General features: G+C 39.5%; 1 protein-coding gene across 4 annotated transcripts in view; it reads left to right on the top strand.

Moving 5' to 3' along the window:
• Window positions 1-229: 229 nt before the first annotated feature.
• Prkdc (protein kinase, DNA-activated, catalytic subunit) overlaps window positions 230-16,583 on the top strand; it is a 210,698-nt gene continuing 194,344 nt past the window's right edge. For 2 of the 4 annotated variants that reach the window (XM_052158780.1, XM_052158781.1), the window contains exons 1-10: window positions 233-587; window positions 6,023-6,099; window positions 6,191-6,283; window positions 7,641-7,715; window positions 8,391-8,499; window positions 8,965-9,077; window positions 9,156-9,255; window positions 11,338-11,393; window positions 11,475-11,505; window positions 12,736-12,893. In XM_052158780.1, the coding sequence (XP_052014740.1) occupies window positions 434-587; window positions 6,023-6,099; window positions 6,191-6,283; window positions 7,641-7,715; window positions 8,391-8,499; window positions 8,965-9,077; window positions 9,156-9,255; window positions 11,338-11,393; window positions 11,475-11,505; window positions 12,736-12,893 (966 nt within the window). In that variant the 5' untranslated portion in view covers window positions 233-433. Of the gene's footprint in view, window positions 588-6,022; window positions 6,100-6,190; window positions 6,284-7,640; window positions 7,716-8,390; window positions 8,500-8,964; window positions 9,078-9,155; window positions 9,256-11,337; window positions 11,394-11,474; window positions 11,506-12,735; window positions 12,894-16,583 lie in introns of all 4 variants that reach the window. The other 2 variants (XM_052158782.1, XM_052158779.1) reach the window with 2 other exon arrangements.

Below are 16,583 nucleotides of genomic sequence, written 5' to 3'. Positions count from 1 at the left end.
AGATGTAGGCTTCCGGCCAATCACAGAGGCAAGGGCCTGTAGCTCCACCTCCGGAAGGTGCCACTGTAAGCCGGCGGGGGAGTTCTTGACGGCTATCTAGGTACAACAGCCGCGATTCACATTGTTCGCCCCTCTCCTCGGATGGGCCAGCCTGCAAGCGGAATTGCGCTTTGGCGGGAAACTGGCTGCAGGAACAACTTCCCTTATGCTTGTGGCGTGTTTACGTCAGAGCTGTCCCGAGTACAAGCACCAATCTGTGGTTTCTCGCTCGGTTAGACTGGTTCTGTCCCTTTGTGTTCCGATGTGCACAACTTAAGCGCTACAAACCAGTCGGCGGGTGCGCGGCTTCGCCCCCTCCCGCGAGAGTATAAGGGACCAGTTCCCCCTGGTCCTCAGGGGAGGAGACGCGCATGCGCGAAGCGGTGCCGGCGTCATGGCGGACGCGGGAATCGGTGTGCGGTGCTGGCTACTGCAGCTGCAGGAGTTCGTGTCCGCTGCAGACCGCTGCAGTGCTGCCGGGGCCAGTTACCAGCTGATCCGTAGCCTGGGGCAGGAGTGCGTGCTGAGCACTAGCTCCGCAGGGCAGGGTGGGTAAGGTCCTCAGTTTACCTGCCCTCAGACGGGGGGCTCAGCGTTTCTCTCCGAGCTTGTAACCAACGTCCCGCGAAGCCTATGGAATCGGTAGATGTGTGTACTGCTCTTTTCCTAGCATCTGAGGAAGATGCTTTAAAACAGGTGTTGGAAAATGACCACCAGATTTGGTAGTCATTTTTATCCAAAGTTGGATGAGAGTGCAAGACGGAAGTGTTTTCTTTCAAAATAAAACCTCTTGAACTCAATAGGACCTTTACAAAATCCTTTATTCATTGCACCATACTTTCAGAATAATTGCAAAATTTAATGAAGTCATGCACTTCTTTTAACTTTTTTTTTTTTTTTTTGAGTTAGGTATTTCCTATATAGCCTAATCTAGTCTGGAATTTACTATGTATGTAGAATGAGCTTTCAAATTCTGGGGTTATATATGTGTGGCACCACACGTGCCTTGTTCTTTTTAACCATTTAGTAATACCTGCATGATAACTTAATTTTCTTTGTAGAAATGTCTCATTTCAGCCTTAAAAATTATTTCTTTTGAACTAACCCAGACTCGTCTCCAGCTTGTGATCTTCCTAACTTTTGAATTCTTCCTACTCCCACCCCCCAAAGGGGATACATATTAATTCTCTGTCTCTCTCACCCTCTATCTTTCTCTGTCTCTGCCTCTCTGTCTTTCTGTCTGTTTCTGTGTTTCTCTCTGTCTCTCTCTGCGTGTGTGTTTTTGTGCAGGTACCTATATAGAGGGCAGACAAGGTAGAGCTGTAATTAGAGATAGTTACCAGACACCAGATGTGGGTCCTGGGAACACAACTCCAGTTCTCTGAAAGAGTAGGATTTGGTCTTAATCACTACCCCAGGTCCCCAGATAATGTTTTTAAGTTTAGACTCAAGGGCAAGGAAATCAGTGGTAAGCATGTGACCATGGGTTCCACCCCTGATACACCATAGAAAACAAAACAGATCATGTTGTGGGCAAAAACTGTAATCCTTTCTTAAACAGATAAGCACTTTTTTTTTTAAAAAAAAATCTCAATGTGTATCAATATAACTAGCTGGATGTGTTGCAGGCCTGACTTCCAGGCCAACTAGGGCTCTATAGTGAGACCTGGGGTTCTGTTTGTTTGTTTGTTTGTTGCTTTTGAAAGTAAACAAAAGTTTGAACCAGATGCAATATAGTAAATATGCATTTTCAAGGACCTAGTAATGATGGAGAAAGCAACATAAAACACTAACTTTTTTGGTTATTTTATTTATTTACTTCAGATGTTATCTCCTGTCCTGGTTTCCCCTCCACAAACCCCCTATCCCATCCTCCCTCCTTCTTCTTTGAGAGTGTTCTCCCACCCACTCACCCTCCCGCCTCCCTGCCTTGGCATTCCCCTGCACTGGGGCCTCCTTAGGACCAAGGGCCTCCCCTCCCATTGATGCCAGATAAGGACATCCTCTGCTACATATATGGCTGGAGCCATGTGTACATTTTGGTGGGTGGTTTAGTCCCTGGGAGCTCTGGGGGGGCCTGGTTGGTTGATACTGATGTCCTTCCTATGGGGTTGCAAACCCATTCAGCTCCTTCAGTCCTTCTAACTTCTCCATTGGAGTCACAATGTTCAGTATGGTCGGCTGCAAGCATCTGCATCTGTATTGGTTAGACTCTGGCAGAGCCTCTCAAGAAACAGCTATTATTTTATTTCCCCAAGTAGGACTGAAGCATCCACACATTGGTCTTCTTGAGCTTCATGTGGTCTGTGAGGTGTATTGTGAGTATTCTGAGCTTTTTGCCTAGTATTCACTTATCACTGAGTACATGCAATGAATGTTCTTTTGTGACTGGGTTACCTTACTCAGGATGGTATTTTCTGGTTCCATCCATTTGTGATTTTCATGAACTCGTTGTTTTTAATTAGTTGAGTCGTACTCCATTGTGTAAATATACCACATTTTCTGTATTCATTCCTCTGTTGAGGGACATCTGCGTTCTTTCTAGCTTCTGGCTATTGTAAATAGGCTGCTAAGAACATAGTGGAGCATGTGTCCTTATTACATGTTGAAGCATCTTCTGCGCATATGCCCAGGAATGGTATAGCTGGGTCCTCAGGTACTACTATGTCTAATTTTCTGAAGAACTGCCGAACTGATTTCCAGAGTGGTTGTGCCAGCTTGCAATCCCACCAACAATGGAGAAGTGTTCCTTTTCTCCCACATCCTCTCCAGCATCTGCTGTCCCCTGAGTTTTTGATCTTAGCCATTCTGACTGGTGTGAGGTGGCATCTCAGGGTCGTTTCGATTTGCATTTCACTAATAACTAAGGATATTGAACATTTCTTTAGGTGCTTCTCAGCCATTCGATATTCTTCAGTTGAAAATTCTTTGTTTAGCTCTGTACCCCCCCCCCCTTTGTTCACCCCAAGACTCGGTTTCTCTGTGTAGCCCTGGCTGTCCTGGAACTCACTCTGTAGACCAAGCTAGCCTCGAACTCAGAAATCCGCCTGCCTCTGCCTCCCAAGTACTGGGAATAGGGTTATTTGATTCTCTGGAGTCTAACTTCTTGAGTTCTTTGTATATATTGGCTATTAGCCCTCTATCACATGTAGGGTTGGTAAAGATCTTTCCCCAATCTGTTGGTTGCCATTTTGTCCTATTGACAGTGTCCTTTGCCTTACAGAAACTTTGCAATTTTACGAGGTTCCATTTGTCTATTCTTGATCTTAGACCATAAGCTATTGGTGTTCTGTTCAGGAACTTTTCCCTGTGCCCATGTGTTCGAGGCTCTTCCCCAGTTTCTCTTATATTAGATTCAGAATATCTGGTTTTATATGGATGTCCTTGATCCACTTGGCCTTGACCTTTGTACAAGGAGATAAGAATGGATCAATTTACATTCTTCTACTTGGCCGCCAGTTGAAACAACACCATTTGTTGAAAATCCTGTCTTTTTAACACTGGATGGTTTTGGCTTCTTTGTCAGAGAACAAGTGATCAAGGGTGCGTGGGTTCATTTCTGGGTCTTCAATTCTATTCAGTTCTATTGATCTCCTGCCTGTCACTGTGCCAATACCATGCAGTTTTTAATCATGATTGCGCTGTAGTATATCTTGAGGTCAGGGATGGTGATTTCCTCCAGAAGTTCTTTTATTGTTGAGAACAATTTTCTTACTTTCTTTTTTTCTTTTTTCTTTTTTTTGGTTATTTGAGACAGGGTTTCTCTGTGTAGTCCTGGCTGTCCTGGAACTCACTCTGTAGATCAGGCTGGCCTTGAACTCAGAAATCCACCTGCCTCTGCCTCCCGAGTGCTGGGATTACAGGCATGTACCACCACCGCCCAGCTGAGAATAATTTTCACTATCCTAGGTTCTTGGTTATTCCAAATAAAGTTGAGAATTGCTCTTTCTAACTCTATGAAGAATTCAGTTGGAATTTTGATGGGGATTGCACTAAATTTGTAGATTGCTTTTGGCAAGATGGCCATTTTTGCTATATTAATCCTGCCTGTCTATGAGCATGGGAGATCTTTCCATCTTCTGAGGTGTTCTTCAATTTCTTTCTTCAGGGACTGGAAGTTCTTATTATACAGATCTTTCACTTGCTGGGTTAGAGTCTCACCAAGACATTTTATATCATTTGTGACTATTGTGAAGGGAGTCATTTCCCTAATTTCTTTCTCAGCCCATTTATCTGTTGAGTAGAGGAAGGCTACTGATTTGTTTGAGTTAATTTTACATTCAGCCACTTTGCTGAAGTTGTTTATCAGCTGTAGGAGTTCTCTGGAGGAATTTTTGGATCACTTAAGTATGTAATAGTGGTATTTTGACTTATTCCTTTCCAATTTGTATCCCTTTGACCTCCTTTTGCTGTCTAATTGCTCTGGCTAGAACTTTAAGTACTGTGTTGAATAGATAGGGAGAGAGTGGGCAGCCTTGTCTTGTCCCCAATTTTAGTGGGATTGCTTCAAGTTTCTCTCCATTTAATTTGATGTTAGCTACTGGTTTGCTGTATATTGCTCTTAATATGTTTAGGTATGGGCCATGAATGCCTGATCTTTCTAAGACCATGATGGGATATTGAATTTTGTTAAATGCTTTTTTAGCATCTAATGAGATGATCTTGTAGGGTTTTTTTCCCCTTTGAGGTTGTTTATTTAGTGGATTACATTGATGGATTTCTGTATATTGAACCATCCCTGAATCCCTGGGATGAAGCCTTCTTGATAGTGGTAAATGATCTGTTTTGTTAAATACTAACATTTAATTGCTTTCTGTGTTCAGTTTTTCAAGGTTAGAATCATTTTTGTGGAGTGACCTATTTGTTCTAAAGGAGTTCCAACTTTATTGTTAATATACACTATATTGAAAGATTATAAGCTGTTTCTTTCTTATTACCAAAATAAACCTTGCAAGCATTTCTTGTTTTGTTTTGGTTTTTTTTTGGTGTTTTTTGTTTGTTTGTTTTGCTTTTTAAGACAGTGTTTACCTACACAACCCAGGCCTAACTCTACCTAATCTATATTAGCAACTCAGATACTGGGATTACAAGGCTCAGGCTGCTGTGCTCAGGAACTTACTAATTTTAAATAACAGAACTCACCTTAAAATACTGTTATCAGAAGATGGTGAAAGGTTACACCAAGCTAGAACCAATGTATTTGGACAGATTTCCCTTCTGAATGTTCTAGGAGACAACCCATTTCTTCATTTATTTAGATTATAGCACTAAAGCCCCTGTTTCTTTGCTGGTGATTCTTGAGTTTAGCGTCCCCTTACTTCTGCAGTCTTCAACATGGTGACAAGCAGGCTAGGCCCATCTCATGAGGTGCCTAACCCTCTAGTGCACTTCCTCCTCCTCTTCCCTCTTTTGTTTTTGAATAGATAGGGACCAAGTTCCTCCTTTAAGGCCTCATATTATTATATTGGCTCGCTAGCTAGAGTATTATATTACCATCTTAAGGTCATTAGTTAGCAACCTCATTCCATTGTAACTTTTATTACCTTATAAAGTTGATAGTCAGTCGATATCTAGAAGTTAGATGTCACAGAGAAGACTGTTGGGAGAAGGGCAGACAGTCTTACTTTGCTTACTGTATCTTTGTGGAACAACGTGCAGAACTGTTTTCATTGTTTTTGCCTTTTTTTTCTTTTTTCCCCCGAGACAGGGTTTCTCTGTGTAGCCCTGGCTGTCCTGGAACTCACTCTGTAGACCAGGCTGGCCTCAAACTCAGAAATCCGCCTGCCTCTGCCTCCCAGTGCTGGGATTACTAGTGCGCCACCACCGCCCTGCTTCTGTTTTCATTGTTTTAAAGTAACAGCCTCATGTGAGTTTTATTACTTGCAAGACTACCTTGAAAACTAGGCAACTCTTTTAGAGGTCTCTTATGAAATATTTCTAATGACACTTCTAATTTTTTCTCTTCCTCTCTGCCCACCCCCAGCATTGCAGATTTCCCTAGTTTTTTCCAGAGAGTTTGGTTTACTTGTATTTATCCGGAAGTCACTTAGCATTGATGAAGTAAGTGCAATGTTTTGATTTTTCTCTCTTCTGTCTTCCTCTTTGTTGGAGTAGCTTAATCTTATCCATATTTTCTATCTATTTCTTATAGTTTCGTGATTGTAGAGAAGAAGCCCTAAAATTTTTATGTGTTTTCTTAGAGAAAATTGACCAGAAGGTTATGCATTACTCTCTTGATATTAAGGTAAGGGGGAGGAAAAAATCCAAACCTCAGTCTTAAGTGTGTGGTTTGTACAGAGCTCAGACTCTTACTTCTTTAAGCTTTTTCTTGGAGCTTCCTCATCTTGGCCAGACGGTGTTAGCAATGAGGGTGTCATTCAGCATTCACTTTGGTTTTGATAAGTCCTTTGTTAGAAGAACTTGCTTTGGTAATGTTAATACTTTATGTACTATTATATATGAAATTAAATAATGTCTTTCATAATAATAAATTAGATGTTTTAAATCTTGAAAACTTTCAAGTACACTTTATAAGATCATTTTATAGAACCATTCCGTAATAGTGGAAACTAAGCTATAATGCCTTAGCTGAAGCAAACGAAGAACAAATTTCAGTAATAGAAGTTAATATTTACAAATGTGTCATAATTAACAACATTCCTTGATATATAGCTTATTTTATTTACTTATACCAAACTCTGTGGAGTGTCCCCTAAGCCCCACCACCCTCCAGTTTGGTACCAAGGACAGAGCCATTATCTCTCCAGCCTTTTTTTTAATACGTTTGTTGCTTTCTTGTTCTCACTTGCTTTCTTCCCTATCAGTGTGTTGTCCGAGCTTCTCAAATTTCTGTGCCACCTTAGCCTATAGGTAGCTGGGCCTATAGCTTGTGTCTTGATGTATAAGAGGTATGAAATGTATGTAGAAAGAAGTGATGAACTTTCATTTTTTCAAGTTCTTTTTTTTTTTTTTTAAAGATTTATTTATTTATTATATGTAAGTACACTGTAACTATCTTCAGATAACCCCAGAGGAGGGCATCTGATCTCATTACAGATGGTTGTTAGCCACCATGTGGGTGCTGGGATTTGAACTTAGGACCTTTGGAAGAGCAGTCAGTGCTCTTAACCGCTAAGCCATCTCTCCAGCCCCTTTTTCAAGTTCTTACTGAGGCATCATCTACTTATGCAGATAGCGTTACAACCATACCAAACTGAGTTGGATATTTCAGTAAGATTGATTGATTGATTGATTGATTGCTTTTCAAGAAAGGGTTTCTCTGTTTAGCCCTGGTTGTCCTGGAGCTCATTATGTAGACCAGGCTGGCCTGGAAGTCAAAGATCTGCCTGACTCTGTCTCCTGAGTTGAGATTAAAAACATGTTCCACCACTGTCAGGCCAAGTTCTCAGTAGTTTTTAATCTGTACATTTATGTACTTTATTATGTTTTTAATGGTTAATTAATATATTTTATTATGTTACACATTGGTATTACTTCCTCAGATACAGTTTTGTTTATTAAGTATTATTAAGTCTTAGTTCTTAAGTCGTACTGGCGATTTTTATCTCCTTTTGAATGAGATGTTTCTTTTTGGATCCTAGAATACTTGTACCAGTGTTTATACAAAAGATAGAACTGCTAAGTGTAAAATTCCAGCCTTAGACCTTCTGATTAAGGTAATCTTATATTTCTCAGTAGTATGTTTTTATGTTAAGTGTATAACGTGAGACTGGAAATCTGCTTTGCTTAGGTGGGAGTTTAGGAGAGGGCAGAGTTGTGACATGTAAAGGACATGTAGGTTTGGTAAGCACCACCTGGCATCGCCTAGTGTTTGTTCTCCTGTTTTCTGAGTAATAAGAGAAGAATGTGAAGTTGCAAGAGACCTAAAGCAGAGAATTTGGTGCTTTTCCATTTGTCACATTTACTGTCCTTGGTCAGATCTGTTAGGCACCCAAAGAGCACCTCCTTGTGTTTCATTTGACTTTTTCTTGAAATCTTAGTAGTGAGGCTAGATGTGTGTATTTCTGTGCCCCCTGGGCCTCACGTTCACGTGTAGTCTTAGCCATCTCTAGTTTAGGGTTACATTGAACTTAGTTGGTCTGTGATCTTGACAGCCTCTGAAGAAAAGTTCTCGTCATGTTGTTGGTCTCTGGGGAAGTTATAGTTATGTTTAGCCTGCCTTTCCCCTGTGATCTGCTGATCATTCAATTCGGGCTTCCCCATAATCCTAAGTAGGTGTTACCCCCAAGAGAGCAGCATGGATCTGCTGGAGGCCAGGACTGGAAGCTTTGCTGATGGGGAGACTCTTTTTCTGTATTTCCACTTTAGAAAATTGTAATCTGTTTCTTTAGTTGCTTAAGATACTAAGAAGTTCCAGACTCATGGATGAATTTAAGATTGGAGAATTATTTAACAAATTCTATGGGGAACTTGTATCAAAATCAAAACTACCTGATACAGGTAAGATGCTATTTTCAAATATTTTAACAGATTAACCTTAACTAACAATTTCCTCAATGAAGGTGTTTTGCTGAAAAAAATAGCACAATGAAGACAAAAGGATTCCTTAAGAGAAAACACGTCAAGTGTAGCTCATAGAAGTAGATTTAGATAAAACTGGGGGAAGAATTTCATGAAAACCTAGGTATTTTGTGTTTTATTATAAAACTTCTTAAAACACTGTTTAAACATGCTGTGTTTGTGCATGTGTGAAGTCAGGTGACAGTTGCAGAGAGTCAATCCTCTCCTCGTACCATGTGGGCTTAGGGACTCGGGCTTGCCTGCAAGTGCCTATAAGAGTCCCTGTGTTGTCTGACTGGTCCTAAAACTGTTGAACCAAACATCTTCTTATTCTCATTTATACATTTTTGTTATTTTACTTATTTAAATGTAGTTTGCTTTCATTTATCTGAACTTATTTTTCAGTTTTAGAAAAAGTCTATGAGCTCCTGGGAGTATTAGGTGAAGTTCATCCGAGTGAAATGATAAATCATTCAGAAAACCTGTTCCGGGCTTTTCTGGGAGAACTTAAGAGCCAGGTAGACTACTCCTTATGAAAAAATACTTTCACAGTCTTGGTTTCATTTTGTAATATCTTCCTAAAAATTTCCTTTTAGATGACATCCACAGTAAGAGAACCTAAATTTCCTGTCTTAGCTGGCTGTCTAAAGGGACTATCCTCACTTCTGTGCAACTTCACTAAGTCCATGGAAGAAGGTATTGCCAGGCTTTGCTTGATTTTCTTTCTAATAAGACCTTGTCTCAAACATAAAATAGGGACAAATTCTGATGAATGCAATAATCCTAATGATCTCCTCACTGAAATAAGCCAGTCTCAAAACAAAAAACAGGCTATATATAGCTCTACTTAAATGAGTTACATGAGTAGGAAATTGTAGAGACAGACAGTAGAATATAAAAGTTTCCTGGAGCTGAAGGAGGGGTGGTTTCAGTGGGTACAGCCTTTCTGTTGTATGTGATGGAAAAGTTTTTGGTATGGAACATGCTGTTATATAACAGTGTGAAAATATTTAATGCTAGCAAACTATATCTTTATACATTTTTAAAATGACTACTATACAGATTTTACCATATTAAAAATAGATAGGATGTTTGTTTGGGAGGCTGTGCACTTCAGACGGATGATGTGTTTGAGGAGAGGCACAGGAGGGCGCTGCAGGGCCAAGGTCAGGCCTCTGTGCTCCGCTACTGTGGCTGTCCACCATAGTGGCAGTCCAGACCCTCGGCAGTGCCGAGTGCTTGTTGCTGTTGTGAGTGGGGTTGTGTTCAGAGTTACTTTGCTAAAGCAATTTACTATAGTTATTTTGGTTCCTTTTTAATTTTTTTCACATTGGCTTACAAAGGAATAGAGTTTTGTTTGAAGTTTTCACACATTTTATTTTGATTGATTTTCCCCTTTCTCTCATCTCGCCATCACTCCTTTCCCTGCTATACACTCTCATTTCTACTATTCCAGTTACTTTACTTTAAATGTTCTTTAACTTAAATAATAACCTCTTGCAATCTCAGTTCAGATGCTATTATGTCAGTAATGCCTTTCTTGAATGTATAGTCAAACTAACTTGGTTTTATATTCCAAAGTTGACTTTTCAGATCTTTTCTGTGCTAGAAAATATGATGCTATTTTTATCACTATAAGGCCTCTCTGACGTAATTCTCCCTCAAGCACCTATCATGTCTACCTTCTAATACAGAAATCTTCTGTCAGAGCAGATGGTTTTCTGCTGTATATAAATCACTGCTAGAAGGTCAAAGAAACCAGTCAGGAATAAACCATGTCTTCTGTATAGCTGCAATTAATACTATGATTGAAGACAGTTCTATAGACTGTTGTGGTATCAGCTTGCTAGAAGATCCATACACTTTAGTTATATATATTTTCTACATCCTTTTTTAGAATGTACAATTATGAAGGCCCACAGTAATATTTTGTTCACATTTGTAATTTTCATCATTTACTAGGTATTTAGGTGGTGTTCTATTTCTGTGAGGAGACCACGGTAGTTCTTATAGAAAAAACATTCAATTGGAGCTTGATTACAGTTCCAGAGGGTCAGTCTATGATTATAATGGCAGGAAGCAGACAGACATAACCTTGGAGCAGTAGCTTTGGGCTTTACATCCTGATCTTCAGGAAGTAAGCAGAGAGAGACATAGACAAAGGCAGACTGAGACAGACACAGAGAGAGACAGACAGACTGACTGACTGGACCTGGCATGGGCTTTTGAAACTGCAAAGCCCAGCCCAAGTGACATACCTACTCTAAGAAGACCACACTCATTAATTCTTCCCACACAGCCCCATTATCTGAGGACGAAACATTCAAACATGCGAGCATTCTCATTCAAACCACCAAGCAGGCACTTTATGTAGGATAAATGCCTGAGGGCACGGGGGAAGGGACGTGTGTCTGGCCTTGAATGAGTCTTACCTTTTAACCGGTTTTAACCTTCCAGTCTTCATAGATGCTGTAAGTTGCCTCTTTTGTAGAGTTGAAGCTCTGAGAGATCATGTAACCTAGGTGATGCTTTAGAGCCTGACCTCACACAGCAGTTATTTTAGATTTTCTTTCTGATTTCCCCAGAAGCTGTAACGACTTACAGCTCCAGCTCTGTCAAAGGATGTTGAAAACTTATTCTGGAATCATAGGAGATTTGTACAGCTACTGCAAATATCAATCTGTCTAATGAAAAACTGTCACTTTCAAGTATCTGATAAAGAATATAAACAATTTTATGATTTTTAATGGCCTTCTTCTGTTATTGTTTTATCTTCAGATCCCCATACTTCAAAGGAAATTTTTGGTTTTACATTAAAAGCAATTCGTCCGCAGGTAGTATTAACATTACTCTAAGTCTTTTACAGTTGTACTTTTGATTTTCAGTCTCTGATGACTTCTTTTTTTCTGTAATAGATTGAGATGAAGCGATATGCTGTGCCCTTAGGTAAGATTCTGTTTTTAATAAGGTAACAGTTTAAATTACTTAAGTTAGCATTGTGAGTAAGGGTTTGTTTAGGTAAGAATGAAAAAAAAATATACAAAAGTACCTGTGATGTTCCACATGTAATTACTTATAATGGAGCTTTAAGATTTCATTAACTGAAGCACATAAAGTCTCACTGGGATGATGACACTCATGTTCATATACTTATATATGTTCTTATTAGGGATTGCCCAGATGGCTCAGTGAGTAAAGGAATTTGACCTCAAACGTGATGACCTGAGTTCCATCTCCCAGGACACATGTAGTGACAGAAGACTTTGGTCTTCATATTTGTGCAGGCACACACACACACACACACACACACACACAACAAACACACATCCACATGTAATGAGAAAATTTTTTTAAAAGTATGTTTTTAATGTTAGTGCAGTTAGACTCCATGGCCAAAAATGTTTTGTGTTCATATAGAAAAGAATTTTAAATATATATGTGTATATATGTATACACATATATGTAAATGCAAATACATTTATATATACATATATACACATTTGTGTATATACATGTATATATACATACATATATGTATACATTGGAATGTCATCCAGGAGATTCAAGCTACTTGATTGGTTTGCTGTTGTTGAGGCATGGTTTCATGTTGTGTAGAGTGTGCTTTCACTTTACTGTGTAGATGAGGGCATCCTTTTCCCTCATGCTTAGATGTCAGGCATTTGGACCATACGCTGCAGCTACCAATCGCAGGGCCTCGTGCTCTGCTGACTACGCTGCATCCTCCGCCCGCAGGGTCTTAGATTTTGTTTCGAGTCAATAAATCCAGGTCCAGTTTCAGGGCATAGGCCCAAGTCAGTGTGGAGACTGGGAGCATTGCAGGTGTTACAGGGCACTTGGAGATCACCTGATTATTATAGGATCGTATACTGAGTCTTCACATGTGTGTGTGTGTGTGTGTGTGTGTGTGTGTGTGTGTTTTGAGACAGTTGCTCTACATCAACCTGGCTGTCCTAGAACTTACTTTGTAAACTAGACTGGCCTCAAACTCACATCCTGCTCTTGCTTCTTGAGTGCTTAAAGGTGTGTGCCACCATGCCTGTCTGTACTAAATTTTTTTGAGCGTGGTTTAAACTTTAACATATACAGGAAGCTTTCTTATTTCTTTTTCTGACTTATATTGACATATTTTAAATGGAATGGATTTTGTATTTGCAGCTGGCCTACGATTACTTACCCTACATGCATCTCAATTTACTACCTGCCTTCTGGACAACTATATTACTTTATTTGAAGTACTGTCAAAGTGGTGTAACCATACTAATGTGGAATTAAAAAAAGCTGCACATTCAGCCCTGGAGTCCTTCCTGAAACAGGTACTTTAGATTCAACTATCATTAAAAATGTCCACAAAAGAACTAAATTCCGCTCTTGTACCTGCATGTTTGAAAAATACTTGTAAGGTGATCCATCAGTTCCTGTAGCACTTACAGTAGAAAGCTTTGCTATTGATCTGCCATGGGTGTTAGCTAGATTGGATGATCTCAGATTTGATCAATACTTGAACCAAGATCAAGGTATATTAATGGAGCAAGGATGTGGCATAGGCGGAGGAAAAGGAAGGCGGGGCTGCTTAGAGCAAGATGATGATGGAGGCCGGAAGCCTGCGTGGAAGGTGGAGGTTGACTGCAGTTAGGAGATCATCTCCAGAGTAGAGGGATCCTGTCCCTTCAGTTTCTGTCTGTTGTAAAACGAAGTTACAGACCTGAGCCTGCAGATTTTGAAACCCATCCTTGTTGGCTAAGGAGAATGTGCTATGATGGAGGTAGGAGTATACATAGGTTTAGAACTAGGTAGGAAATCTCAGTCAGGTGCTGAGGACGTGTGCGCACACATTGGCTATGATGGGAAATGCTAGAGAGGTTTAACAAAAGTTTTGTTTGAAGCACTATGAACAATGGATAAGTAGAGCTGGATATGGTGGTACCAGTTCTGGGGATCCAGCACATCATTCTGAATTCAGTGGGGCACCAGGCTTACCTGTGGTACATGTACTACATGCTGGCAAAACACGCAGACACGTAAACAGGGTCAGGTGTGGTGGTGTACGCCTTTTATCCCAGCCTTCAGGAGGCATGTAGATCTCTTGTGAGTTTGAAGCCAGTCTGGTCTATAGAGAAAATTCCAGGGCAGCCATAACTATGCAGAGACACTTAAAAATAAGAAAGGATTAAGAAGTAGTTAATTTCACAAGCTTGTTCTTTAAAACCTATGTGAAATGTGCAGTGTTGCCTTGAGACTCAAACTTTTATGGGAAGGAAGGAAAGAAAAAGCACTGTTGTCCTTGGGTGTTGCTAATTTCAGGAAATTAAAAAGATATAATGGCTTTCTGTCCCCTTTATATTCTGGTCTGTCTATCCCAGTTTCTGGTTCTTCCTCTTCCTTCTCCTCTTCTCCTTCTTTAGGACTTATTTAATCTACTTAATTTATTTATTTGAGGTTTTGAGACAGGGTCTCTCTATGTAGTCTTGGCTGTCCTAGAACTTGCTATAAAGATTAGACTGGTCCCAAACTCACTTCCTCTGCTGTAGTGGTGGATTGTTCATCTGCTCTGAGCTCCAGGCACTAATTGTGTCACCCACCAGCGTGGGTTCAACTATTATTAACAATGTCCACAAAAGAACTAAATTCCAATGTTGTACCTGTTGAACCCACTCTGGATTCAAAAATGGAAATACACATGTGCACGCACGTGTATACACACACACACACACACACACACACACACACACACACACGCAGGCAACTATATTATTACAGTGCCATGTATACAGCTTTCCTGTCATATATAGAAGATACTGTCTCCCAGCAGACATCTGGTTCTCTGCCTCTTATAGTCTTTATTCCTTGTCTCTCATGATGTTCCCTGAGCCTTAGCTGTAGAGGCTGTGTTATAGGTATAGGAGTAGAGGCTGAGTTCTCCATGGTCAGTCGTTCTCTGCATTTTGACCAGTTGTAGCATCTATCATGGTTTTCATCTGCTCTAGAAGGAAATTGCAAGGGTTTTGGGTGGAAAGAGCTACTACACACTTAGCTGTGGATGAAGGATAAATAGACTGCAGCTAGAAATTATACTCGTTTAGGAAAGAGACAGTGGCAGCTGATTAGCTATTCTTAATTTTTGTATTGCCAAGTATTTTTCTCAGTTTTTCCATATTAAAATTTTGTTTGCATGACTTTTTGTTTATTAGAGTTTGCTGTTTTGTGTCAAGACAGGTCTCACTCTGTATCCCTAGCTGGCTTCAAAGGCACAGAGATCCCTCTGCCTCTGTCTCCCTACTATTGGTATCAAAGGTGTATGCTACCCTGTTTATGAGTTTTAAGAGTTTTCTACATATGCTGAATAAAAACCCTTTTCTGAAAGTGTTATGAATAATTTTCTGGTTGCCTGCTTTTTTTTTTTTTTTTTTTTTTTTTGGTTTTTTGGATTTGTTTTTTTTTTTTTTGAGACAGGGTTTCTCTGTATAGCCCTAGCTGTCCTGGAACTCACTCTGTAGACCAGGCTGGCCTCAAACTCAGAAATCCTCCTGCCTCTGCCTCCCATAGTACTGGGATTACAGGCATGCGCCACCACTGCCCGGCACCTGCCTTTTTTTTAATTCTTTTTTTAACAGCATCTCTCAAAAGTAGAAGTTTTAAATTTGTCAATGGATGTCCAATTTAACAATTTTAAATGGGCTTTTCTTTCTTGTTTATTTGATTTGTTTTTTGTTTTTGGTAGAAAAAATTTAATTAAAACAAGTTTATACATTGACACTTATGGCTTAATTAGAATAATGTTTGTCCAAATTAAAAATGTACCAAGGACAAAACAGAAGTGTATATGTGTGTGTGTGTGTGTGTGTGTGTGTGTGTATGTATTGTGAATGCTGTACAGCATTTACTCAAAACAGTAGTTCAATTGTAAGAGCTCTCAAAAGCAAAAGTCCAAGTACTGAAGTAATTAAAAATTTTTTATGTGAGTGAAAATAATTGTCTGAGAAGGTCAAGAACATATTTAATCCTATCACATATAAACACTGGTATTAAGTCACTTTCCTATTAAATTTTAGACTATAAGGATGAACCTTTCTACCAACCACTGACCTGATTACTCAGAGTACCTTTGAAATGTTATCCCTAATTTAACAGACTCTTGGTAGTCTAGTTTGTGTGTATGGACTATCTAGTTACTACTACCTCGGAACAACTGATCCCCTTCCCTTTTCTTTTCTTTTCCTTTTTCTTTTTCTTTTTCTTTTTCTTTTTCTTTTTTTCTTTTGGAAGTTCTGTGGTATGTCTGATACAGATGAGTATAAATAAATGAGGAAACTAACCTAATCAAGATCATGGTCTTATTATAATGAAATTGGTAGATAAGGCTGGCCTTGAAATCTGTGATCCTCCTGCCTCTGCCTCCCAAGTACTAGGATTGAAGGTGCGCGCTACCATAACTGCCTCTAGTTTCTCTTTTCGTGCCCTAAGATTTTCTTCTTATTTTCTGTAGGAAGTTTATACTTGTCACATTTATATTAAGGTCTGTAATACATGTTGAATCACTTTGTGTATGAGATAAAGTAAGAGTGATATTGTCTAATCCACTCCCATTTCTTGGGTCTAGCAATACTTACTGAAAACATGCTTTCTTTTTCTTTTTTTCTCCCTTTTTTTGTCCTTTTAACCTTTGTCAAAAATTACCTGACTTACATTTCTTTCTTTTTGGACTCTTCATTTGCTCCATGAGTCTTTCTTTTCTTTCATCTCTTGACGATAGGTAGCAGATGTTAGCCAGCTTTCTCTTTTTTCCTATAATTATTTTAGCTATGGAGTGTACAAGTTTTAAATTTAAGAATTATCCTATGGGATAAAACTTTTTCCAACAACTCGGTTTTATATAAAGTTCCTGTGAAAAAAAGCCTGCAGGTTTGTTACATATAATTTAAATATGAGTACAAATTTGAATGTGTGTCTGAAGAAGGCTAGGTGCGGTAGTTCCTGCTTGTCATCCCAGCCCAGGGAAGAGGACT

This window comes from Apodemus sylvaticus, chromosome 15 (genome assembly GCF_947179515.1).
Source record: "Apodemus sylvaticus chromosome 15, mApoSyl1.1, whole genome shotgun sequence".
NCBI lineage: Eukaryota > Metazoa > Chordata > Mammalia > Rodentia > Muridae > Apodemus > Apodemus sylvaticus.
This window is presented reverse-complemented; position numbering and strand designations above follow the sequence as displayed.